We start from the raw sequence: 27,582 nt of genomic DNA, 5'->3' as shown, positions 1-27,582 counted from the left end.
AAGTTGAATAGGTCGGGTGAGAGTATACAACTCTGCTGTACTCCTTTCCCAATCTTGAACCAGTCTGTTGTTCCAGAGTCAGTTCTGACTTGCTACTTGGTCCTTATACAGGTTCCTCAGGAGAGAGATAAGGTGATTTGGTATGCCCAGACCATCAAGAACTTGCCACAATTTATTAGGATCCACACAGTCAAAGGCTTTAGAATAGTAAATTGGTGTAAGTAATCATAAATCACAGCAATGGTAATAGCTGGGGATCTGCTGGGGCCGCTTTTCCCCAACTCTAGGCCCCGCCCAAGGTTTCCAGGCACGTCACTTCCGCTCTCTGCTTGTCTTAATGCGCCTCACTCTGTAGCCGCGGCCTGGGCCAGAGGGGCCGGAAGTGGCCGTGCTCTTCTCCTCTTCCACCCGGAAGTGGGTCTGGCTGGGCCATTCTCGGCTGCTGAGGCGTTGCAGGAGGTCAGGCTGAGGCTGAAAGGAGGAAAGAAGAGAGGAAAGGGAAAGGGGGAAGTTTGGCCTCCTCCTCGAGCGCCACTTGGGCATTGCTTTCGGGTGGAGGGGACCCAAAGCTCAAGGTAAGCAGGCCCCAAAGGCCTCCCTCTCCTCCCCTACCGCCTTTCATTTCTCTTGGAATTCCCTGCAGCGTTTCTCAAACTGGGGGGTCGGTACCCCTGGGGGGGTCAAGAAAGACCACCAGGAAATAGTACTTTCAGTTGGTCATGGGGGTGTGTGCCAAGCTTGGCCCAATTCTATCCTTGGTGGAGTTCAGAAAACTCTTTGATTGTAGGTGAACTATAAATCCCAGCAACTACAATTCCCAAATGGCAAAATCAAGCCCCACCCCCCAACCCCATTGGTATTCAAACCCTTGCAGTATTTTCTGTTGGTCATAGGAGTTCTCTGTGCCAAATTTGGTTCAATTCCATCGTCGGTGGAGTTCTGAATGCTCTTTGATTCATAGAATCAAAGAGTTGGAAGAGACCTCATGGGCCATCCAGTCCAACCCCCTGCCAAGAATATTGCATTCAAAGCACCCCTGACAGATGCAATATTCCTGCTTCTTGGCAGGGGGTTGGACTGGATGGCCCATGAGGTCTCTTCCAACTCTTTGATTCTATGATTCTATGGCCATCCAGCCTCTGTTTCAAAGCTTCCAAAGAAGGAGCCTCCACCACACTCTGGGGCAGAGAGTTCCACTGCTAAACGGCTCTCACAGTCAGGAAGTTCTTCCTCGTATTCAGATGGAATCTCCTCTCTTGTAGTTTGAAGCCATTGTTTTGCGTCCTAGTCTCCGGGGAAGCAAAAAAACAAAGGTTCTTGTGGGGTTTTTTGGGCTATAGGGCCATGTTCTAGAGGCATTTCTCCTGACGTTTCGCCTGCATCTGTGGCAAGCATCCTCAGAGGTAATGAGGTGAGGATGCTTGCCATAGATGCAGGCAAAATGTCAGGAGAAATGCCTCTAGAACATGGTCCTATAGCCCGAAAAAACCCACAAGAACCTAGTGATTCCAGCCATGAAAGCCTTCGACAATACATCAAAAAAAACAAACTTGCTCCCTCCTCCCTGTGGCTTCCTCTCACATATTTATACGTGGCTATCATATCTCCTCTCAGCCTTCTCTTCTTCAGGCTAAACATGCCCAGTTCCTTAAGCCGCTCCTCATAGGGCTTGTTCTCCAGACCCTTGATCATTTTGGTCGCCCTCCTCTGGACACATTCCAGCTTGGCAATATTTCTCTTGAAAACTCCCAAATGCCAAAATCAAACCCCAACCCCACCAGTATACAAATTTGGGCATATCAGGTATTTGTGCCAAATTTGGTCTAGTAAATGAAAACACCTCTTGCATATGGCTTCAAACTACAAGAAAGGAGATTCCATCTGAATATCAAGAAGAACTTCCTGACTGTGAGAGGCGTTCAGCAGTGGAACTCCCTACCCCAGAGTGTGGTGGAGGCTCCTTCTATGGAAGCTTTTAAACAGAGACTGGATGGTCATCTGTCGGAGGTGCTTTGAATGCAATTTTCCTACTTCTTGACAGAGGGTTGGACTGGATGAGCCATGAGGTCTCTTCCAACTCTAGGATTCTTGGTCACCTTAGTGCAGGCATTGGCAAACTTGGGCCCTCCTAGTGTTTTGGACTTCAACATTACGATTCACAACAGGAGCAAAACGACAGTCCTGAAGTAGCAATGAAAATAATGTTATGATTGGGGGTCACCACAACAGGAGGAACTGTATTAAGGGGTTGCAGCATTAGGAAGGTTGAGAAACACTCTACTAAAGGAATTTCCCCAAAGTGGCCAAGAAAGTGGTACCTTTCCCATAGAGTTGGAAGATGCTCCCCCACCCAGTCTAACACCCTTATTTCTGCCAGACATGCACAATGGATGACCTATTTGCTGCAATACCGGAGGCACTCCAAGTGGCCAGATACTGGTCAAAGGACATTTAATCAACTAACAAACTTGCAAACTTTGTGTTTTGTCTGTCTGTCTGTTTGTTTTGTTAAAAATGTAATACAATCTGTCTGGTTGCTCCTGACACGATAAATAAATTTCTGCCAGACATGAAGACACAACCAAAACCTTCCCAACAGACAGCCATCCAGCCTCTCTCTGTTTCCAAACCTCCAGAGAATTATTATTATGGATTTGTTGCAGTCTGTTTTCAGACCTTGGTCACCTTAGTGCAGGCATGGGCAAACTTGGGCCCTCCTAGTGTTTTGGACTTCAACTCTCACAATTCCTAACAGCCTGTGTGTCCCTGTTGGTTCTGCTGGACGTCTCAGGGGCCTTTGATAATGTAGATCACAGTATTTTTCTTGGTCACCTCTGAACGATGGGTCTTGGAGGTACTGTTTTGCAGTGGTTGTTGGGGGACTTCTGCTCGGCCCTGCAGCCTTTGTTTTGTGGGATCCTGCAGGGCTCAGTATTGTCCCCTATGTAGTTCAACACATACATGAAGCTGCTGGGAGGATCATCCAGAGTTTTGGAATTTGATGCCATCTGTACGCTGATGACATTGTAAGCCCATTGTCATTGTGATTGTGCCTATTGTAATTTTATATTGCTATGCATTCACATGTTTTATGTAAGTAGGTTTGTTGTTTATTGTTTGCGTTTTTGGTTTTACTTTATTGTAAATTGTTGTTTGGCCTTAGCCTCATGTAAGCCACTCTGAGTCCCCATTGGGGAGATGGTGGAGATTATTATTATTATTATTATGACATCCAACTCGCCCAGTACTTTTCGGCAGATGCTAAGGAGGGCGAACAAATGGAAGTTGAATCAACACAGAGGTCTTCCTGGTCAGTCGCAAGGGCTAACAGGGTATATAGGGTTACAGTATATTCTGGATTGGATTACACTTTCTTTGAAGGCGCAGCTTTGCAGCTTGGGAGTCCTCCTGACTCATTGCTGAGCCTGGAATCTCAGGTTTCAGCAATGTCCAGGGGAGCATTCACAACATTAAAATTTGTGTGTCACTTGCGCCTTTACCTTGGGAAATCAGACCTGGCCACAGTGGTCCATGCTCTTGTTAGATCCAGGATAGACTACTGCAACACACTCTTTGCAAATGGGAACAAGAGACAAGGCCTTTTAAGTGGTGGCCCCTTGGCTGTGGAACTCCCTCCCCAGTGATATCAGACTAGCCCCTCCCCACCTTCAGAAAGATGATGAAAATGTGGCCTTGGGATCAAACATTTGGCAAATAACACAGTGCAATTGATGGTCTTGGATTTATGTGTAATGATTACCGGAATGGCCTGACTTTGATTGAGGATAACGTGACTTTATAGTTGTAATTGCAATGTTTTGTATGTTTTAATGATTTTGATTTTGTTTAAATCTTAATTTAAACGTTTATTGTATATTGTATTGTATATTGTTTTTAAGGCATTGAATTATTGCCTATGTTGTAAGCCACCTTCAGTCCCCCTCAGGGTCGAGAAAGGCGGGATATAAATATAGTAAATAAGTAAATATGTGGGGTTGTCTTTTAAGGCTGTTTGGAAGCTGATTGCTGCCTGGAGGGATCCTTTGTTGGGACGTGTTGGCTGGCCCTGGTTGTTTCCTGTCTGGAATTTCCCTGGTTTTTTTTTTTTTTGTGTTGTCCTAATTTTACAGTTATTTGTTGTCCTAATTTTAGAGTTTTTAAAATACTGGTTGTGTTAATTTTCATGGTTTCCTCCTTTCTGTTGAAATTTTCCACATGCTTGTGGATTTCAGTGCCTTCTCTGTGTAGACTGACGTGGTGGTTGTTCTCTCTGCAGAGGGCTTCCTTATGCCGGACCATGCGGATACCAGCCTGCCCCCTGAGGACAGGGTCCGGGGCCTCGTCCAAATGGGGAGCAACGTGGAGGTGAACGAGGATGTCCCTCCGCGGAGATACTACCGCTCTGGTGTGGAGCTCATCCGGATGGCAAATATCTATTCGGAGGAAGGCAACATCGAACGTGCCTTTATATTGTACAACAAATACATCACGTAAGGAACTTGCACTGTTCACTCATTGTAGAAAAGTCTATAATTTGTCAGGCAAGTATTTTATATCACAGACCAGTTGGGTTACCAAGAGCTATTACTGGGTATGGCTCATTTGAGCTATGAGTTAAATATAAGGTTTATTCTGTCTTCCCTCAGTATTGGTTTTTGAGTAAAGCTGAGGGAGATGGGTGTTGTCTCATCCGGGTAGAGCAGGGGGACCCCAGGGGTTTTCCTAACCTGTCAAAGCATCTCTGCTTTAACCTTTGTGGATAATTCTGCAAACCTTATTTGAAAGAGGTGGTAGGAATTCTAAGCTTGGCATCTGTTGGACTGGGAACCGAGTCACCTGACACTGTAGAATTAACATAGTTTTACACCACTTGAATTGCTATGGCTCTGTGCCAGTGTTTCTCAACCTGGGGGTTGGGACCCCTGAGGGGGTTGCCAGGGGGTTGTCAGAGGGGTCACCAAAGACCATCAGAAAACACAGTATTTTCTGTTGGTCATGGGGATTCTGGGTGTGAAGTTTGGCCCAATTTTATCATTGGTGGGGTTTTTAGGTGTCTTGTGTCCAAATTTGGTGTCAATTCACTCAGTGTTTTTTGAGTTCTGTTAATCCCACAAACGAACATTTTATGTGTGTGTGTGTGTGTGTGAAGATATACAGGGCTTGCAAATATTGCAGGGGAAATGCACCCACACACACACACATATAGAGAGAGAGATGTCTAGATAGATATAAACATACATATATAGGGCTTGTAAATAGTGCAGGAGGGAAATGTGCAGGATTTGCAAATGTTTCAGGGGGAAGTGCCTATGTGAATTTAGTATATATAATTATAGATCTATATCTTGCTCCGCAAGATCTTGGAAGCCAGCCTGGTCCCCATGGGAAGATAGGGTTGGATACAAATGAAGTTTGATTATTATTATTATTATTATTATTATTATGTTGTTGTTGTTGTTGACAATTTATTGTTTTTTTTTACCCTTCTTTTCCACTTGCAGAGCTAGTTTACTGTTTTTATTTGAAATATGATAAATATTCAAATACATTGAACCTCCTGATGCCTCAATTAATGGCATTTTATTGGTGTCTATTTTTATTTTGAAATTTACCTGTAGCTTCTCCATTTCCCACCCTCGGCTTATATTCGAGTCAATATGTTTTTGTGGTAAAATTAGGTGCCTCAGCTTATATGTGGGTCGGCTTATATTCGAGTATATACGGGTAGCCCAAAACTACAGTTTTCCTTGGCTTTATTATTATCATGTCCACTAGTGAGCCTGTTGTCTTGAGAAGGAGCTGTGTCATTGACAGGCTGTAGCATTTGTTCCCAAAGGTTGGGGATGGATATATAGCTTAATACTGAATCTTTAGAATGACGTTTATTGATTTTTTCCTCCCTGGTATTCATTAGTTATTGAGCATCTGTGTGTATATCTCCATGAAAAGTTCTTCAGAAATCTCAGTCCTAGTACTGTTTTACTATATGACTCTTGGGTCCCCGGCATTGCCTGGGTTATTATCAGTGTTTTAATAATACAAAATTAATAAGGTTGTGGGTGAACTACAACTCACATCATGCCAAATTGACCCCGAAAAACTCAATCAGCACTTAAAGTTTGCTATGTTGGGCAATTTTTCTCTAGATGCATCATTGGTGGGGTTCATTGTGCTCTTTGGCTGTAGCGTAAACGACAACTCCCACTGTGATGAGTCTGTCCCCTCAAACCCCTTCAGTAAGTTGAGTTAGTGATGAGGGTTCTGTGTGCTAAGTGTGGTCCACGTCCATCATCAGTGGAGGTCACTGTTTCCCTGGTTGTGGGTGTACTACAACTCCCAGAAAGGAAGGCCGGTTTCCCCCAAACCCCTCCAGTCGTCAAATTTCGGCATATCAAGTATGTGTGCCAAGTTTGGTCCAGATCCATTGGTGTTTGGATTCACAGTGGTTCACAGTGGTCTCTGGATGTAGGTGAACTACAACTCCTATAAATCACTCCAGAAACCTCCAGTATGTTTTGTTGGTCATGTGTGCCAAGTTAGTTCCAGGTCGATTGTTGTTGAAGTTCAGAATGCAGTTCATAGATTGCAGGTGAACTCTAAATTCCAGTCCCTACAACTCCTATAAATCATGGTGAATTCTCCACAAACCTCTCAATTCCTGTTTGTTGTGTTCCATAGAAAGGAATAGGAAGGATTAAAGGGGTCATGCATATAGGAAGGGTGGGCGGGGTCATACAAATTCCATACCAATGGGAGAGTAAGAAATAATGGGAGGTCTATGGTGGAGGAAACACAGAAAATCTAGGATGAAATTTTCCCTGTATGAAAGCCTTCACTTGGGTGGTGGGCAGGATGACATTTGTGGAGGACATTGGCAGGGCTCTTGGACATGTTCATGATGCTTACTATAACCTGCAATGTCATTGGAGGGAGGGACATTGGTGTCTCCTGCGCAATGGAAGCTATAGCTGTTTGTGGAGGCAGGAGCTTGTCAGTGCAAGTGGACATCCCAGCCACATACACACACACATATTTTCACGTTTATTATGTGTATAGATAGATATAGATAGATATAGGCGGAAAAGGCCTAATGAGTCAAATCGAACACAGCTAATGCCCATCTAAAGGCATACTCTGTGGCAATAGAGGATACAAAGATATCTTTCTATGTAGCCAATATTGCGTCTTCAAAGAACCATCCGGCGGAGCTGTTCCGAGTAGTCAGAGGTCTGTTAAATCCCGTCACCCAAGATGGGATCCCTGACAACTCAACAGCCCACTGTGAAGCATTTGCTCGATTCTTCGCAGACGAAGTCGCTTTGATCTGCACTGGCTTTGACCCCATATTAGTGGCAGTCTCTGAGGATGTAATTCGAGCGCCTGCTGTCCGGTTTTAATGGATTCGGTTAAATCTGTACAGCTTGAGGATGTGGGCAAGATTCTTGGAAAGGTGAGAGTGACCACATGCATCCTAAACTCCTGCTCATCCTGGCTGATAAAGGAAGCCAGAGGGGATTTGGCAGGCTGGGTGAAGGTGGTGGCCAGTGCCTCCTTATATGAGGGCAAATTTCCAGCGAGCCTAAAAGAGGCTGTTATAAAACCTCTGTTGAAAAAACCATCACTGGACCCCACCCAATTGAACAACTTTTGGCCAGGAAAGTTGTTCAATTGGGTCCTCTTCTTGGGCAAAGTCTTGGAATGTGTGGTGGCCTCACAGCTCCAGGGATTCCTTGGTAGACACGGATTATCTAGATCCGGCACAGTCTGGCTTTAGGCTGCGACATGGTACTGAAACAGCCTTGGTCACCTTAGTAAATGATCTTTGCCAGGAACTAGACAGGGGGAGTGTGTCCCTGTTGGTTCTCCATGCAGTCATGCCAGTGGAGATGTCTACGGAAAATGCTGGCTCTTCGGCTTAGAAAGGGAGATGAGCACCAACCCACAGAGTCAGACACAATTGGATTTAATGTCAGGGGAAAACCTTTACCTATGTCTATAGATAGAAATGAGTAATATTCTGTCCCAGCTTTTCACTCAAACTTCACTTTTTACATTTGCGCTGCTGCTAAACTCTCCTTCCTTCCTTCCTTCCTTCCTTCCTTCCTTCCTTCCTTCCTTCCTTCCTTCCTTCCGTGTCCTTACATTCAGTACATTTTTTTCTGATTAGCATCTCCTCCGGCCTCCTCCCGGCCCTTCCTCGGCTTTTATGGGCATCACTGGAGGCCGAAGGGGCCAAAGGACCTGCTCAGTGTAAAACGGGTGGAAGTCTTCCAGCTCTCGCCTCTCTTGGCAGCTGCCCCGTCTGCCTTTAACTAAACAAATGCTCTCACTGCCATTCTGCTGCCGTCTTGGTCACAGTGGCAGACCTGCGGGGAGAATAAGAGCGCAAGTGCATTTCTGTTCTGGGAGTCTCCCAGCTGCAGGAGGAATGGTAGAATCCTAGGGTCCGAAGAGACCCCTAAAGGCAATCTAATCCAGCTGCCTTCTGCCAGACAGGAAGGCACCATCCAAGCCCTCCCAACAGATTGACATCCAACTTGTCCTACAATCAAAGAGTTGGAAGGGACCCTCAAACACTATCCAGTTCAAATCCATTTTGCTATAAAGCAGTGTTTCTCAACCTGGGGACCTCTGGGGCGGGGGTTGCGAGGGGGTGTTAGAGGGGTCACCAAACACCATACAAAAATACAGTATTATCTGTTGGTCATAGGGTTTCTTTGTGGAAAGTTTGGCCCAATTCTATTGTTGGTTGGATTCAGAATGCTCTTTGATTGTAGATGAACTATAAATCCCAGCAAGAACTTCCCAATGTCCAGGTCTATTTTCCCCAAACTCCACCAGTGTTCACATTTAGGCATATTGAGTATTCGTGCCAAGTTTGGTCCAGATCCATCATTGTTTGAGTCCACAGTGATGTAGGTGAACTATAACTTCAGAACTCAAGGTTAGTGCCCACCAAACCCTTCTCTTTATCATAGGAGTTCTGTGTGCCAAGTTTGATTCAATTCCATCGTTGGTGGAGTTCAGAATGCTCTTTGATTGTAGGTGAACTATAAATCCCAGCAAGAACTCCCCAATGTCCATGTCTATTTTCTCCAAACTCCACCAGTGTTCACATTTAGGCATATTGAATATTCGTACCAAGTTTGGTCCAGATCCATCATTGTTTGAGTCCACAGTGGTTTCTAGTTTTAGGTGAACTACAACTTCAGAACTCAAGGCCAGTGCCCATCAAACCCTTCCAGAATCTTCTCTTGGTCATGGGAGTTCTGTGTGCCAAGTTTGGTTCAATTCCATTGTTGGTGGAGTTCAGAATTCTCTTTGATTGTAGGTGAACTATAAATCCCAACGATTGCAACTCCCAAATAACAAATTCAACACCCCCCCCCCCCCAACCCCACCATTCAAATTTGGGTGTATGGGGTATTTGTGCCAAATTTGGTCCAGTGGATGAAAATACATCCTGCATATCAGATATTTACATTACAATTCATAACAGTAGCAAAATGACACTTGTGAAGTAGCAATGATAATAATGTTATGTATTGTCGAAGGCTTTCATGGCCGGAATCACTGGGTTGTTGTAGGTTTTCCGGGCTATATGGCCATGTTCTAGAGGCATTTTCTCCTGACGTTTCGCCTGCATCTACAGCAAGCATCCTCAGAGGTAGTGAGGTCTGTTGGAAGTAGGAAAATGGGTTTATATATGTGTGGAAAGACCAGGGTGGGACAAAGGACTTTTGTCTGCTGGAACTAGGTGTGAATATTTCAACTGACCACCTTGATTAGCATTTAATGGTTTGGAAGTGCCTGGGGGAATCTTTCTTTGAGAGGTGATTTGATGTGCCTGATTGTTTACTCTCTGTTGTTTTGCTGTTGTAATTTTTGAGTTTTTTAATACTGGTAGCCAGATTTTGTTCATTTTCATGGTTTCTTCCTTTCTGTTGAAATTGTCCACATGCTTGAGGATTTCAATGGCTTCTCTGTGTAGCCTGACACAGAGAAGCCATTGAAATCCACAAGCATTTCGTGGTGCCAGAGCGCAGCCTGTCCAGCGCGTTCCAAGTCGCCCACTCTTCTGTGTGCCTAGGAGGGAGTTTCTCATCTGGTCTCAGCCACTGATTGAGTTGCTAGGTTTTAGCCTGCCACTTTTGGATTCTCGCTTGCTGAGGTGTTCCTACGAGTAGCTCTGTAGATCTTAGGAAGCTGTTTCTTGCTTTAAGGCATTGGCATGTTAGCTGATATCCAAACAGAGGATGGGCCAGAGATGTCAATGCCTTGGTCCTTTTATTACAGGCTGCTACTTCCCAATTGATATCAAGTGGTCCGATACCAGCTCAACAGTATCATTTTTCCGGCGGTGTAGGTCATAGACATCCTGTGACAATGTGGCATGTCTCATTAAGAGCCACATCCACTGTTTTAATGTGGTGTGATGGATCCACACTGGGCATGCGTACTCAGCAGCAGAGTAGCAAAGTGCAAGGGCAGATGTCTTCACTGTGTCTGGTTGTGATCCCCAGGTTGTTCCAGTCAGATTTCGTATAATATTATTTCTAGCACCCACTTTTTTCTTGATATTCAAGCAGTGTTTCTTATAAGTCAGAGCATGGTCCAGAGAGACTCCCAGGTGTTTGGGTGTGCTGCAGAGCTCCAGTGGGATTCCTTCCCAGGTAATCCTCAGAGCTTGAGATGCATGCCTGTTCTGAAGGTGGAAAGCACATGTCTGCATTTTGGATGGATTAGGAATCAGCTGGTTTTCCGCGTCATAGGCAGTAAGAGCACCTAAAGCTTCACAGAGCTTCTGTTCAACCATTTCAAGGCTCCCTGCTTGAGCAGTGATGGCACAATCATCAGCATAGATGAAACTCTCTATCCCTTCTGGCAGTGGTTGGTCATTTGTGTAAATGTTGAACATGGATGGAGCAAGCACGCTCCCCTGAGGCAGGCCGTTCATCTGTTTTCGCCATCTGCTTCTCTGGCCCTGGAACTCAACAAAAAGCTCCTGTTTTGCAGAAGATTTCCAATGAAGTGGGTGAGGTGGTAGTCTTTGTATGATGTTTTAATTTTTTCTCAGGAGACGGCGATGATTTACAGCAGGGGTCCTCAAACTTTTTAAACAGAGGGCCAGGTCACAATCCCTCAAACTGTTGGAGGGCCGGATTATAATTTGAAAAACAACATGAATGAATTCCTGTGCACACTGCACATATCTTAGTTGTAGTGCAAAAAAACAAACAAACTTTAAAACAATACAATAATTAAAATGAAGAACAATTTTAACAAATATAAACTTAGTATTTCAGCGGGAATTGTGCTTTTGGCTGATGAGATAGGATAGCTGTTGTTGTGTGCTTTCAAGTCGTTTCAGACTTAGGTTGACCCTGTGCAAGGGCTGGGTAAATACCCTTTGAGGGCCGTATCCGGCCCCCAGGCCTTAGTTTGAGGACCCCTGATTTACAGTATCATATGCTACTGACAGGCCTATGAAGACAGCTCCTGTAATCTGCTGCCTTTGAAAACTATCTTCTATGTTCTGAGTAAGGTTCAGCGCTTGTGATGTGCAGCTTTTGCCTTTCATGAAACCAGCTTGCCGTGGAATCATACATGGGGCTATTTTTTCCGGTGCTTTGTAGGAACCAGTTTTCAGGAAAGCTACTGTGTTGATCTTATTTGCACATAATAATTTGTTTTTGTGGATTGTGCTTGAACCCGTCAATTAAGAGCATAAACAAGAATGCCAGGACTGTGATCGTAATTTTCCCCAAAGGAGGCTGAGGGCAGTTGTGGCTTGCAAAGTATCAGGTTTCCTTTGGGGAAGTAGGTTGAGATTTGCCAGCAAGGCAGTGGAAGTCACCCAGGGGTTTCGTGACTTCAAGAATGTGTTTGTCTGGCCCTGGGCGGGGAATGGAGCCAAGTCGAAAATGATAGTGCTGCAGTCTTGGGGTGGAATGGCCTTTCCAATGCACTGCTTTAGGACAAGGCTGTTTGCTTGTTTCAATTTTGCCAGGATTTTGCCCCAGAGATGCACTTGTCCCAGTGTGGGTTTTTTTGCTGTAGTAGTTGTTGATTTATACTACCATATATACTCGAGTCTAAGTCGACCAGAATAAAAATTGAGCCACCTAATTTTACCACAAAAAAACCCTTGCGCCCCCGGGTCCCCAAACCTCAGGTTGAGAAATGTTTCTCTATAAGATACCTATATAAATAAAAATGTAATGTTCGTTTGTGAGATTAACATAACTCAAAAATCGCTGGATGAATTGCCCCCCAATTTGGCCACAAGACATCTACTAACCCAAGGAGTGACCATCACTAAAAAAAATTGATTTTGTCATTTGGGAGTTGGAGTTGCTGGGATTTATAGTTCACCTACAATCAAAGAGCACTCTGAACCTCACAATTTACAGAATTGGGGCAAACTTCCCACACAACTCTCTTCACCAGGGCAAGAAAACATAATCAAAGCCCTCCTAGCAAAGAGCCATCCACCCATAGATATAGATAGATATATGTGATTCACACAGAGAGAGAGATAGTATCATAGATTTGAAAGGGATCACTAAAGGATTGTGGTGCAGCAGGCTGAGTGTCAGCTGCATTAAGATCACTCTGACCAAAAGGTCATGAGTTTGAAGCCATCCCGGGTTGGAGTGGGTTTCCAACCAATTATGTGTAGCCTGTTGTCGACCTTTGCAACCCGAAAGACAGTTGCATCTGTCAAGTAGGAAAACAAGGTACCACCTAAAGTGTGGGGTGGCTAAATTAACTGATTTATGAGGCCATAAAGAAGACTCCAGCAAAGCATTCCAGCGGGGAAGCATGCGGGGAATGCGGAAGTACTTCATCAGCATCGGACGATGAAAGCGACAGCTCCCTTGGCGGCTAGAAAAAGTTAAATAGCCTCTGTGTAAGTCAGTATATGTTGCATGTCAAAATTGGCATTGAATGTTTGCCATATATGTGTACACTGTAATCCGCCCTGAGTCCCCTGTAGGGTGAGAAGGGCGGAATATAAAAGCTGTAAATAAATAAATAAATAAATAAATAAATAAATAAATAAAGAAGGACAATTATATGTTGCATTTTCCAGAGTAGGCAAACCAGACAATCTCCACATCAACTCTAACAAAGAAACAGCAAGAAATACTGTTTACCCACAAGCATAAACAAATTACATATATTAGAAACCAACACTTTCTCGTTACTTTATTTTCCAGATCACCAGACTGGGCCACAGCAAAGCGTGGCAGGGGACGGCTAGTTGTAAATAATATTCTTCATTTCTGCCTGGATTTTTCTGTACCGGGGGGGGGGGGGGGGGATAAATCAAATATCCTTATAGAAATGCCATTGTAAAAAGTCATGCCTAGCAATTTCCACCTTAATAATCATTTGGTTTAAACCTAGCTTAAACAAGCCTGAAAGTGAGAATCTGCTTTCAGGCTGCAGCCATCTTGCAGGCCACATCTTGACCATAGACATCCTTGGATCCTGCAGAACCACTGGACCCTGAAGCACAATTCTCGTTCACCATCCAATTCTTTGGTTGTCAAATCTCCCTTGTTGTGCTCTCTGTTCTCAGGCTTTTCATTGAAAAACTCCCAAAACATCGTGAATACAAAACCGCTGTCATTCCAGAAAAGAGAGAAACCGTGAAAGTAAGTGGCAATCCTGGAAGGGGGGGTGTGTGTTTCTGGCCATCAGCTGTTTCCCTCCCCAAATGCTCTTGTGAGTATGTGTTGAAGGCACTTTAAGGTACAGATAATGGGAACGAGGCTCATATAGACTCTGTGCTAGGAGGCGATGCCCTTTCCCTCCTGTTTCTGTCCAGGCTCCTTTGCTCTATTGTTCTTCATGAGCCCATTGAAGGGGTGGGATATTGTGTGTGGAAATAGTCACAGCAAATTGTGTATTCTGGTCCTCCGACAATGTTTCTAAATGCTACATAGCGTCACTATTTATCCTGGCTTGTGCTTCTATTCCAAAGCAACTTATTCAGCGCCGTCTTTTTCTCAACTTAGAAACTGAAAGAAGTTGCCTTCCCAAGAGCAGAAGAGCTGAAGAAGGACCTCATAGAGAAGTACAGCAAAGAATATGAAGAATATGTCATACGTAAGGTACGTGGCCAGCAGAGCTTGAGCTCCACGTTAAAGCCGTATATCTCTGAATGTGGCCCTGCTGTGAGGAGCACACGTTTCTGTCAGAAATATTAAAAATTAACTAGGTATGTTTAATTACAAAAATGTGAGTCAAGCACTGAAAGGGTTAAATGTATGCAATGATTCAGCAAAAGCTGCAGTTCTATATAAGCAGGTATGTCTGTAGTCTCAGACTATGAGAGGCCTCTATAATATTTATTTATTTATTTATTTATTTATTTATTTATTTATTTACAGCTTTTATATTCTGCCTTTCTCACCACGCAGGGGACTCAGGGTAGATTACAGTGTACACATATATGGCAAACATTCAATGCCAATTTTGACATGCAAACATATACAGACATACACAGAGGCTATTTAACTTTTTCTGGCCGCCAGGGGAGCTGTCGCTTTCATCGTCCATCTGCAACGCTGTTGAAGCACTTCCGCATTCCCCGCATGCTTCCCCGCTGGAATGCTTTGCTGGAGTCTTCCTTATGGCCTCATAAATCAGTTAATTTAGCCTCCCCACACTTTAAGGTGGTACCTAATTTTCCTACTTGACAGATGCAACTGTCTTTCGGGTTGCAAAAGTCGACAACAGGCTACACACAATTGGTTGGAAACCTACTCCAACCCGGGCTGGCTTCGAACTCATGACCTTTTGGTCAGTGTGATCTTAATGCAGCTGACACTCAGCCAGCTGCGCCACAATCCCGGTGCTTGCACCACAGTCCCGGTGATTGCGCCACAATCAATAATAATATTAAAACTTTATTTATACCCCGCTACCATCTCCGAAGGGACTTGGTGTGGCTTACATGAGGCCGAGCCCACAATACATCAATAATAAAAGCAATAACAACAAATAATACAAAACAATAAAATAAAACTCATAACAAAAATAAGCAATAAACAATAACAGAACACAACATCTTTTAAAACCTATGGCTGGGCCAAATGTAATAAGTAAAATTTAAAGATAATGCTGAGCATGAACAGATTAACAGGCCTCTGTGTGGAAGGGCCTCAGTGTGTTAGTAGGCCTCGTTATGAGAAGGCCTCAGTTGTCGTACACCAGAGCAGGGACACCTTTGACCTTAAACACCACACCAGCTTGGTAAAATCAGCAAGCAATTTATTGTAGAATATGTGTAGGCAAAGCAATAAAAATATCAAAAGGTCCAAAAACCCAAGATAATCCATAAGCTTCAAAGGTAAATAAGATCAATGAGTACATAGAAATCTGTGAAACAAGGCACTTGAAACCATGAAACAAAACAGCAGGAAAATCCCATAGGCAAAACTTAAGCTTGGCAAAAACTTGGTACATGAAACTCAGAGCGCTTGAAGGAAGACCATGATATAATAACAGCATTGACTCAACTGAGGCAATTGCTTCCATGAATCATCATAAACATTTTCCAAAATCCAAAACTGAAAGGAAAGCACTCTTCTTGACTTTCTCAACAGATAATGATTTGTTATCTTTTTGGCTGTAACCAAACTGATTGCCTCAACCTCTGAAAGCTCTGCCTCTGTTTACTTAAACTTTGCTTTCTGTCCAAGGTTTCACTATCCTCTCCCTCATTAACTCCTGCACCTGGCAAATCAATCTCAGCATCAATTGCTCTGAGAAAAGCGTTGTGATGCCTCTCTCTGGAATGTGGTCTTGTGAATCTTCCTGAGACAGTTCAGGCTTCTCCTCTGATCTTAGCTCAGGTCCAAGCAACCCCACATCCCCAATTCCAGCAGACCCCAGCCCATCAATCGAAGTATCACCCCATTCCCATCATGAACATCAAACACAATCACAGGCTGAACAGACTGATATACAACATCAGTGTAAGTTTGCCTCAGTGGGAGAAAGGCCTCAATGTGAGGTAGGCCTCGGTGTGAGTAGGCCCAGTGTGTGTATAAAGCTACTATGTGAAGTTCCTATGTAGCTTGGGTTTGAGAGGAAGCTCTGTGAGAGTGAATCTGTTTATCTGCATGAGAAAGAAGCCCAGCATGGAAGCAAAGAAGGAAGTGTTATGGAAAGCTTGTTCTTGTAAATAGTGCGACCATATTATTTTCCTATAAAGAAAAGCCCCCAAATGGAAGGGATAACATTGGTCTGTGTGCTTTTGTTCTTTTGTCACTGAGCTACTGGTGCTGGGTCACGCTGCTGCTAATAAGTTACTCTGCTGTACATTTATATGGAGGGTCTTTTGTTAATAAGCCCACTCGCCCACACAGTTTCCTCTCTGGGGAAATGGATGTTTGCTCTGAGCCTGGACTGCCCCTTTCTTCCTTGGCCTCTGGATAAACATATTTTGCTAGAGCCCCAGTCAGCACCAAGGTTTTCCTCCTTTGTCCCCAGTCCAACAGATGTGCTTCTCTTTCAGGAATGGAGCTTGTTCCCTCTTGCTTTCAGAGAAGGTAAATATTAGGTAGGAGGGAAGGAGTTGAGCCAGAAAATAAGCAGGCGAAGGTGAGATGTCGAAGGGATATTGAGGGATGCATTGAAAGACCAGATGCTTCCTTCCCCTTTGCATTTTTTTCCAGAGGGGTATGCAAAGCAATGCCTCCCCCTCCCAATGCATCATGGGCCCCTGAGTCATTATGCACACAGCTGAGGCTGCAGATAGCATCCAGACTTTGGCCCCAGGTTGCAGCCGCAGGGGGAAGAGTCGGAGCCTGGTTGCAGTAAACTTTGTACCGTAATTGTTCTTGAGTCTGTCTTGAGCAGTGGAATTCCGCATGGCAGAGAAAATAGTCTCAGGAAAGCTCCACTTTTCCTCTCTGCTCTCTGTTTTCATCTCTGCAGTTTCACATATCCACCCAAATCCTGAGAGCATAACTACTACGAATATAGGGGTTTACTGTATGCAGGAATTTTGTCAAGGAAAACCTACCATAAGCTTTCATGGCCTCCAGTCCACTTCATCCCAGGCGTTTTCTCAGTGAGGTTGAAAGATGGATTCCTGTACATCGGTTTTGGCTAAAACAAACTAACAACAACAACAATACTTTATTTATACTCCGTCTCCCCCAAGGGGACTCGGTGCGGCTTACATGAGGCCATGCCCATCAGTACAATACACAATAATATAACATAATAAAACATAATAAAACCAAAAAGTAAAATACATAAAATGCAAAACAATGTATTTTAAAAGTAATGTATTTTAAAAACGAAAAACAAGTAAGTCTTTCTAATATAATTCAACTTACAAAAGTTTGGTTAACCCTTCCTTCCTTCCTTCTGTAGGCAATCCCTCATTGTCCAAGGGTGATGGTCCTCCAAGTGTAGTGTCTTAGCGGTGGCTCCGTAGGTGGTTATGGAGCCCTATTCTTGACCCGCATGTTCTTCCACAGTTAGGACATCGGTTTCCAGGTGGAAGGCGGTTCCAGTCAGGGTTGGCTTGATGCACATTCCTCATGGCACATTTCTCCCTTTTGCAATCTATTCATGCCACTTTGAATTCCACAGCACTGCTGGTCACAACTGACATCCAGTTAGAGCGTTCAAGGGCCAGGGCTTCCCAGTTCTTTGGTGTCTATGCCACAGTTTTTCAGGTTGGCTTTAAGCCCATCTTTCAATCTCTTTTCCTGTCCACCAACATTATGTTTCCCAATCTTGAGTTGGGAGTATAGTAACTGCTTTGGGAGTTGGTTATCTGGCATTCGGACACTGTGGCCAATCCAACAGTGTTGATGGCATTGGAGCATCGTTTCAATGGTGATGGTCTTTGCTTCTTCCAGCTCACTGACATTGCCCTGTCTGTTTTCCAAAGAGATTTGCAGGATTTTTCGGAGGCAACGCTGATGGATTTGTTCCAGTTGAGTGCGACGTCTGTAGACGGTCCACGTTTCGCAGGCGTATAACAGGGTTGGGAGGACAACAGTTTTATAAACAAGCCCCTTGGTCTCCCTACAGATGTCCCGATCCTCAAACACTCTCTGCTTTATTCAGAAAAATGCTGCACTCGCAGAGCTCAAGCGATGTTGTATTTCAGTGTCAATGTTGATTATTATGGAGAGGGGGCTGCCAAGGGAGTAGAAATGCTTAACATTCTCTAATTAGATGATTGTGTATTAGTGATTTGTTGGTTTTTTGTCGTCTTGGCTTTATTGTAAATTGTCTTTTATATGTTGTACACCGCCGTGAGTCGCCCTAGGGCTGAGAACGGCGGTTAACAAATGCAGCAAATAAATAAAAATATAAATAAATAATGTTACACCATTAAGCTGTATTTCTGGCATTGCGGAGGGATTGGCCAGAGTGAAGACAGAGGGGAGCAGAAGACACTTCCATCTTGTCTTTACTAATAATATAATACTGATTGATTTTTTTCTTTGATTTGAAATGTAATGTATCACATATGTATGTTGTAAACCGCTCCGAGCCTTCGGGGAGTGGTGGTATATAAAATGGATTTATATATATAGTATATACATATAATATTTATAATATTATAATGTAATACAATATAATACTAGTAATAATACAATATTATAATTATATATTTACATTACATGTAATATTACTAATAATATTACAATATAATGGTATAGTACAATATAGTAATATACAATACTGATATTGTACTATGCTAATAATATAATATATTGTATGAAAATTTATATTGTAAGCTGCTCTGAGTCCCCTTCGGGGTGAGAAGGGCGGCATATAAATGCCGCAAATAAATAATTAATAAATAATAAATTGGCTGGTGATTGCTGGAAGAGCACTTTGGTTTTCTCGATGTCTCAGTGAAAGGCCGAGCTTCTCATATGCTTCTACAAAGGTGTTTAGAGTGTCTTGGAGGTTTTCTTCTGAATGCGCATAGACTATGTTATCATCAGCATATCAGAGTTGTATAACATGTTGTTGTGACCTTGGTTTTGGCTTTGATTCTGCTTGCCATCTGTCCGATAGATGATTTCCACTCGGGTGGGAAGCTTCCCATCAACAAGGCGCACTACCATAGTGATGAAGGTGGAGAATAAGGTTGGGGCAATAACATTTTTGTCATGCCTCCTTCCCTTTGTTACAGAAGAAGCAAGAGGAGGAGTTTGCCCGGAGCCTGGCTCTTCAGCAGCAGCTGGAGGAAGAGAGGCAGAGGGTGGCCCTGATGAAGCAGCAGCAGGCCGAGCAGGAGCAGTTCCAGGCCTTTGAGGAGATGATCCGGCGCCAGGAGCTGGAGAAGGAGCGGCTGAGGGTCCTGCAGCAGTTTGGGGGGCTGGGGCCAGAGGCCTCCGCGCAGGATGGCCCCTTGGTCCCCGGGGCTCTCAGGCCACCCACGGACCCCCAGGTCCAGCCTCCCAGCAGCGGAGGAGGGGTCACTCTACCCAAGCCGCCTGCGGTGGACCGCTCCTTGAAGCCCGGAACTCAGAGCAGCCTGCACAGCGGTCAGTATGCCTTGCAAATGAAGCCTGGATGTAGATGATTTGATAGTAAATCTTGGCACCGGTTTGGTGCTCCATGATACAAACCATGGAGTACCAATGGGGAACATTAAGGGCTTTCTTTTGCGCACTTTCGTGAAGGTTTGTTGTCTAAGTGCCACAGTTTAAAGCTGGCTTCAGAGTGCATTTTAATGGCCTATGTAGATGGGGCCAAACACAACAACCCAATCAAATCTATAAAAACAAAACCCACCAGCTTTTCATTCAGTGTAATAAAATAATCCAGAATTAATATGCTGTTGAAGGCTTTCATGGCCAGAATCACTTAGTTGCTGTGAGTTCCAGGCTGTATGGCCATGTTCCAGAAGCATTCTCATCTGAAATTTCACCCACGTTTGTGGCAGGCATCCTCAGAGGTTGTGAGGTCTGTTGGAAACTACGCAAGTGAGGTTTATATATCTGTGAAGTGATGTACAGGGTGTGAGAAAGAACTCTTGCTTGAGAGGAATAATAATAATAATATTTTTTTGTCGTGTCAGGAGTGACTTGAGAAACTGCAAGTTGCTTCTGGTGTGAGAGAATTGGCCATCTGCAAGGACGTTGCCCAGGGAATGCCTGGATGATTTGATGTTTTTATCATCCTTGTGGGAGGCTTCTCTCATGTCCCTGCATGAGGAGCTGGAGCTGATAGAGGGAGCTCATTCGCCTCTCCCTGGATTTGAACCTGCAACCTGTTGGTCTTCAGTCCTGCCGGCACAGGAGTTTAACCCACCGTGCCACCGGGGGCTCCATAATAATAATAATAATAATCATCATCATCATCTTTATTTAATACCCAGCCACCATCTCCCCAATGGGAACTTGGGGCGGCTAACATGAGACCAAGCCCAACAGCATATTACAATAAAATAAAACTAAAACACAATAACAACACAGTAAAATACATACAGTATATGAGTACAAAAAAAAAAGATAAAGCAAACTCATACACAAGAAAATAACAATGAAAGGGCCACATGTGTAAGATAAAAAACTAAACTACTAAAAATACTAAAATCAGGATGAGACAGGGATGGAACAGATTGTTTGTGAGGGAGAAACTCATTGTATTGTTTATTTTGTTTATTGCTTGTTGTTTTATTGATGTGTTGTTGGACTTGGCCTCATGTAAGCCACTCCGAGTCCCTTGGGGAGATGGTGGCGAGGTATAAATAAAGTATTATTATTATTATTATTATTATTATTATTATCATTATCATTATTATCCTTAGGACTCATGTGGAGCACAGGCTGAAAGCAAGATTGCTCCTTTCAATCGGGCTTCTTTTGTAGACCTGCTTCTGTGCAAATGGCATCAACCATGGCACTCTGCGGCTGGCAACGGAATGGATGCTCCGTTCTGGAATTGGATCAAGATCCTCCCACACTGAGAACTCACAGGCCATGGAGGAGGCTGGCCAGTGTCAGGGCCTTGGCCAATCCAACCCCTTTGTTTCTCTTCCTCTCCAGATGCAGCCATAGAAGGCCTTCGCCAGGTCATCGTCCCCAGGGAGCTCTGCCATAGATTCCTCCAGCTGGCTGACGCCAACACCGCGAGAGGCATAGAGACCTGCGGGATCCTTTGCGGAAAGCTGGTAGGGAGATGGCAGGGATCATCAGCATCCTAATATCAGGAAGTGTCCTGTAGCCAGTGCTTCATATGATCTTATGATTGTGAGGTCAGGAGTATTATGCTCCAAAACTCTCTCTGTCTGAATCCAGAAGTCCCAGAGTAGCTTGACGTGTTCATTCTCTGGCACTTTTTCTGGCTTGTGATCCCACCAGTTCTTTGTCGCAGGCAGATGGTATTTGTGGTACAAGTTCCAATGAATCATCTGAGCAACAGTGTTATGCCTCTGCTTGTAGTCTGTCTGCGCGATCTTCTTGCAGCAGCTGAGGATGTGATCTATTGTTTCATCTGCTTCCTTGCAGAGTCAACATTTGGGATCTGTTGTCGACTTTTCAATTCTGGCTTTCATGGCGTTTATTATTATTATTATTATTATTATTATTATTTATTTTCTTACCTGCCTCTCCTTGTGGCTCGAAGCAGGTTTCAACATAGTTGAAACATATATCAGCAATTGTGAACAGTCTATGAAATGCACCTATTAAAGTGTATTTCTATTAAATACATATTGAAATACACAGAAGAAAGAGGTGAACAGGAGGTGAATTTAAAATTCATGATTAAAATGGGCTGGCAACACCTGTCCATTCCCTCTGTCTCTGATGGCAATGGTACATTCCCTACTTGCTTTCCCCTTGCTCCAGATGCAGAACGAGTTCACCATCAACCACGTCATCGTCCCCAAGCAGACTGGGGGCCCCGACTATTGCAACACAGAGAACGAAGAGGAGCTCTTCCTCATCCAGGATCAATACAGCTTGATCACCTTGGGATGGATCCATGTAAGTGTCGTTTGGGGCCTTTCAGGGACCAGGGTCTTCTTGCAGAGCTTGGATATCTTTGGGATCAAGGAAGGAGAATGAGAAGCCATCTGGGGCACAGTCTTGGACCATCCCTATGGCTTCTCTGTCACACATGGATCCCATCACTCTTTTGCAGGACTGACATCCATAGCACTCATATTACCATATATACTCGAGTATAAGCCGATCTGAATATAAGCCAAGGCACCTAATTTTACCACAAAAAACTGGGAAAACATATTGACTTGAGTATAAGCTGAGGGCGGGAAATGCAGCAGCTACTGGTAAATTTGAAAATAAAAATAGATACCAATTACATTAATTGAGGCTTCAATGGGTTATTTTTTTTTGAAGATTTACATAAAACTCTAATTTAAGATAAGACTTTTTAACTCTGATTAAACCATTATTCTAACATTCTTCGATGTATGCGTGCTTATGTATCCTTCCAATAATAATAAAGAGAGTAAAATAAGAAATGTAATAATAACAATAATAATAACAATAAAGTAAAATAATGGAAATGTAATAATAACAGTAATAATAGAGTAAAATAATAAGTGTAATAATAACAGATTAAAATAATGAATGTAATAATATCAGTAATAGAGTACAATAATAAATGTAATAACAATAATAATAGAGTAAAATAAATGTGATAATAACAATTTATTTATTTATTTTATTTCTCGCATTTCTATCCCATCCTTCTCAGCCCCTGAACGGGGACTCAGGACGGCTTACAGTGGGCCCCATTCCGAAGCCATTACATAACAAATTACAAAATTAAAACCACAATTAAACATAAAAGCATAATTAACAATACATAACCCATCATTTAAACAGTCTCATCAGCCATATCATCGTTCCATGTAATGCTAATATTCATAGAGTAAAAATAAACATAAAAATAAGTAAAATAATAAATGTAATAATAATAGATAGACTAAAATAATAAACATAATAATAACAATAATAAATAGAGAAAAAATAATAGATGTAACAATAATAATAGAGTAAAATAATAAGTGTAATAGTAATAATGGAATAAAATAAGAAATGTAATAGCAATAATCACAGAGAAAAATAATAAATGTAGTGATAACAATAATAAATAGAGAAAAATAAATGTAGTAATAATAATAATAAATAGATAAAAATAATAACTGTAATAATAATAATAATAATAATAGAGTAAAATAATAAATGGAATGATAATAATAATAACAACAGAGTAAAATAATAAATAACTGACTCGAGTATAAACCAAGGGAGGCTTTTTCAGCCTCCATTATTACTATTACACTACATTGGCAGTCTTTCAAAAGAACTTGAAGACCTGGCTGTTCCGATGTGCCTTCCCAGATTAGGAATCTCCAATACCAAGTCCCAGAAGCACTTTAGTAGAACTAAGATTGCTGCACACCGCACACTGCACTTACCTTATAATCCTACATACCTCCTGCCACATCAGCACTTTTAATCTTGGACCCATCACTCTGGCCCGGCCCAGTTTTATAGTGTCTTGATGTATTGTTTATTTATTGTTGTTAATATTGCTTTAACTGTTTTTAATTTGCTTTAGGTGTATTGTTGTGTTTTGAGGCCTTGGCCTATGTAAGCCGCATCGAGTCCTTCGGGAAATGCTAGCGGGGTACAAATAAAGTTTAATAATAATAATAATAATAATAATAATAAAAAGGGCTGAAAAACTCGGCTTATACTCGAGTATATATGGTATTTAGCTGCCATTTAATTCTTCGTGGTGGTACGGGTGGAGCGCTTGCTCTGTGTTGCAGCATCTAGATTCTAGAACTTCCTGTAGCATTTAGGTGTTTTGATCCTCCCATTAGGAATTCTGCATCCAGATGACATTTTCCTTCAGTTCCCAAATATCTAGCAGGACTGTGGAAGTTGTTCATTCCCAAACCACTTCTATTTGTTGTCTTTGCCTACTCTTTGTCTATTTCCGTGCTCCTTTGGGGGAATCCTGCCATTTCTTGAATGCTGAGGATTTGGGGATTGGAGGAAAATCTCCTGGGGCAATTACATTCCTTGGGGGTCATGCCTTGACCCACTCTTTCCCTTTCCAGAAAGAGTGGGGCTCAGAGACCTGATTTGCGAGTGTTCAGCGTTCCCTTATTTCCCCTTTGGCTTCCTCTTCCTCTAGACTCACCCGACCCAAACGGCCTTCCTCTCCAGTGTGGACCTGCACACGCACTGCTCCTACCAGATGATGCTGCCGGAGTCCATCGCTATTGTCTGCTCACCAAAATACCAAGAGTGAGTGTTGCGGATATCTCCGCTTGCAATAAATACATGCATGGGTTTGTTTTTCTTCCTTCATTCTGTGCAATATTCTATGGCGCCTCGGGATCAGAAAGTATTGGAGGGAATAGAAACAGGTCTGGAATCAAGAGAGAGCAATAACCATGGTAGATCTTATATACTTGTCATCGGTCAGGTTCAATATAATCTATATATATATATATATATAAATATGCTCTGTGCATAATGAGTACCTTAAAAGCAAAAGAACCAATAAATGAAATCACACCAAATTTGGCAACAAAACGTCTCACAACACAAGGAGTGACCATCACTCAAAAAATATGATTTTGTCATTTGGGAGCTGTAATTGCTGGGATTTATAGTTCACCTACAATCAAAGAGCATTCTGAACCCCACCAACGATGGAATTGAACCAAACTTGACAGACTGAGCTGCCACAACCAACAGAAAATACTGGAAGGGTTTGGTGGGCAGTGTCCTTTGGTTTTGGAGTTGTAGTTCACCTACATCTAATATTTATTTTTATTTATTTACTTTATTTATATACCGCTTTTCTCAGTCCTCAGGCGACATCTAGAGAGCACAGTTGACTCAAACAATGATGGATCTGGACCAAACTCTACACGAATACTCAATATGCCCAAATGTGAACACTGGTGGAGTTTGGGGGAAATAGAATCTTGACATTTGGGAGGAGGGCGGAATTTGGAGAGCACATCATATACACGGCAAACATTCAATGCCAGGACACAAATTCACATACAATACATAAACATTAAAAAAAACCCCTCAAAATATTAAAATATTTGACACGTAGTCATCAACGTCAAATCTAATTGGCCTAGTCATCTTTCCTATTGCCGCTTTATTGCCCTGTCCCGAAAGCTTGGTCCCACAGCCAAGTTTTTACCATCCTAAAGGACAGGAGGGAGGGGGCCAACCTGATCTCACCAGGAAGGGAGTTCCATAGCTGGGGAGCAATCACCAAGAAGACCCTGTCTCTCGTCCCCACCAATCGTGCCCGTGACAATGGCGGGATGGAAAGCAGGGCCTCCCCAGAGGATCTTAATCTCCGCTATGGTTCATAGTGAGAGATGCGCTCGGATAGGTAATTTGGGCTGGGGCCGTTTAGGGCTTTATAGGCCAAAGCCAGCACTTTGAATTGTGCCTGGTAGCAAACTGGCAGCCAGAGGAGCTGGCGTAACATGGGAGTTGTATGGCTCCCTGTATGCTGCCCCAGTTATTAACCTGGCTGCCTCTCGTTGGACTATTTGAAGCTTCTGAGCAGTCTTCAAAGGCAACCCCACATAGTGTGTTGCAGTAGTCTATTCTAGATGTAACGACAGCAATTAACACCGTGGCCAAGTCTGATTTGCACTGGAGTTCTACCCTGCACTGGAATAATAACAACCGCAAAACTTTGTCCAGCTGAACTGATTTCCTTTGGGGTTTCTTCTCCCAGGACGGGGTTCTTTAAACTGACGGAGCACGGCATGGAGGAGATTTCTTCTTGTCGGCAGAAGGGTTTCCACCCACACAGCAAAGACCCTCCCCTCTTCACTGTAAGTATCTCCGGAGAAGAGGCCCAGAGCGTGTTCATGGTTCCCTCCTACAAGTGTTGGCTCTCCTCCATTGTGAGGGTCCTGCAGGGCCTGCTTGAACTGACGCCTGTCCTGATCCTTGCTGATGAGAGCCTTCACTTCCTTCCTTTCTTCACCCCTTCCTCTAGAGAAGGGCTTGTACCTGGGGCTGAAGAACACAGCTTGGCCCTCTCCCCGGTTACATTTTGGCCTCAAAAAAGACTCTTAAGGGTTTTGGGACATGCTTTGTGTTATGAACAATTTTTCAATAACTTTAAAACAGGGGTCCTCAAACTTTTCGAACAGAGGGCCACGTCACAGTCCCTCAAACTGTTGGAGGGCCGGATTATAATTTGAAAAACAACATGAATGAATTCCTATGCACACTGCACATATCTTATTTGTAGTGCAAAAAAACACTTTAAAACAATACAATAATTAAAATGAATAACAGTTTTAACAAATATAAACTTATTAGTATTTCAATGGGAAGTGTAGACCTGCTTTTGGCTGATGAGATAGGTCGCCCTTCTTTGATTACAGACAATTTGATTTGATCGCACACTCAAATCTTTGGTTTTTGTAGTCCTCTGTTAGGGGTTTTGGGACCCAATGGGAGCAGTTTTCTAAACTTTAGGTGTTCAGAAACAATGTTGTAAAGCACTGATCTCGACACATCAGGAGATTCGTTTGAGAGACCTGTTGTTGTGAAGCGCCTGTTCTCACAAATCCTCGCTTCAACTGAAGCCACCAAATCGTCTGTAATCAAAGAAGGGCGACCGGAGCGGTCCTCATCATGGACGTTGTCACGGCCATCTTTGAATTGTCGTACCCACTTACGCACTTTGCTTTCACTCATAACAGTATCACCGTACACTTCACAAATCTGTCGATGAATTTCTGCAGCAGGCAGGTTCCGTGCTGACAAAAACCATATCACTGAGCGAACCTCACATGCGGAGGGTGAGTTGGTAGTCTTAAACATTTTTAAAGCACAGAACAGAACCGTACAGGTTCGCTACAGAGCGGAAACTGAACACAGTTGTTCCCGAGGCATGCCGGTACACGACGCACGCGCTCGTTGCGCTATGCGCGTGAACTACTAGTGTGTACAACAAAACGGACCTTACTAAAAAAATACCCTCGTATTTACATATCATATATTATCAGCATAGTACAATATCAGTATTAATTGTGACACATTGGCTCCATTGTGGGGCTTTTTGTCTCCGAAGGCACCTCTGTCCAGCTCTGAATGACCACTTGCAGAGCCATGGCTATGGGTAAGTGGCCTGAATGGGCAGGCAACATCATCCATCTCCTCCCCTTTCTTCTTCTTCCAGACTTGCACCCATGTGAGCATCCTGGAGCGAGATGTGGTGGTTCTGGACCTTCGGTAAATGGACCACTGTTTCAGCCGGTGACTGTCCTCCTCGGAGCTTCCCAGCAATGATGCCTCCTCGGTGCAGAGATCCTCCAGACTTTGGCCTCCTCCTTGGTGGTCTAGCCCTGTGGCTACGTTTGGGGCTCTCCATGAGTCTGGGTGGCCAGGTGGGGAATCCTGGAACTCTAATGTGTGCTGGATGCGAGTCTTCCGCTTCCGGTTGCTCCCTGAGCTTGTTCCAGCTTCACTCCAGGGCAATGTGCGGCAAAACACTCAACCGATTAAAGACGTTTCACACATTTGTCTCCAGAAA

The 27,582-nt window shown here is 43.4% G+C and overlaps 1 protein-coding gene across 1 annotated transcript; it reads left to right on the top strand.

The window, feature by feature from the left end:
- Positions 1-358: 358 nt before the first annotated feature.
- STAMBP (STAM binding protein) lies at positions 359-27,582 on the top strand. Its single transcript, XM_060787452.2, has 10 exons — positions 359-575; positions 4,277-4,490; positions 13,589-13,664; positions 14,028-14,123; positions 19,190-19,544; positions 21,051-21,175; positions 21,855-21,992; positions 24,184-24,296; positions 25,768-25,867; positions 27,229-27,582. The coding sequence occupies exons 2-10, from the start codon at positions 4,288-4,290 to the stop codon at positions 27,283-27,285; spliced, it is 1,263 nt and encodes a 420-aa protein (XP_060643435.2). The 5' UTR covers positions 359-575; positions 4,277-4,287; the 3' UTR covers positions 27,286-27,582.

The sequence above is a fragment of the Anolis sagrei genome, chromosome 7, assembly GCF_037176765.1.
Source record: "Anolis sagrei isolate rAnoSag1 chromosome 7, rAnoSag1.mat, whole genome shotgun sequence".
NCBI classification, from domain to species: Eukaryota; Metazoa; Chordata; class Lepidosauria; order Squamata; family Dactyloidae; genus Anolis; species Anolis sagrei.
This window is presented reverse-complemented; position numbering and strand designations above follow the sequence as displayed.

Excerpts from the sequence above, each read along its gene's own strand:
- STAMBP (XM_060787452.2), top strand. The coding sequence starts at position 4,288 with ATGCCGGACCATGCGGATACCAGCCTGCCCCCTGAGGACAGGGTCCGG. Across the intron at positions 21,176-21,854 it reads GGATCCTTTGCGGAAAGCTG|ATGCAGAACGAGTTCACCAT; the intron begins GTAGGGAGATGG and ends CCCTTGCTCCAG. Across the intron at positions 21,993-24,183 it reads TCACCTTGGGATGGATCCAT|ACTCACCCGACCCAAACGGC; the intron begins GTAAGTGTCGTT and ends CTCTTCCTCTAG.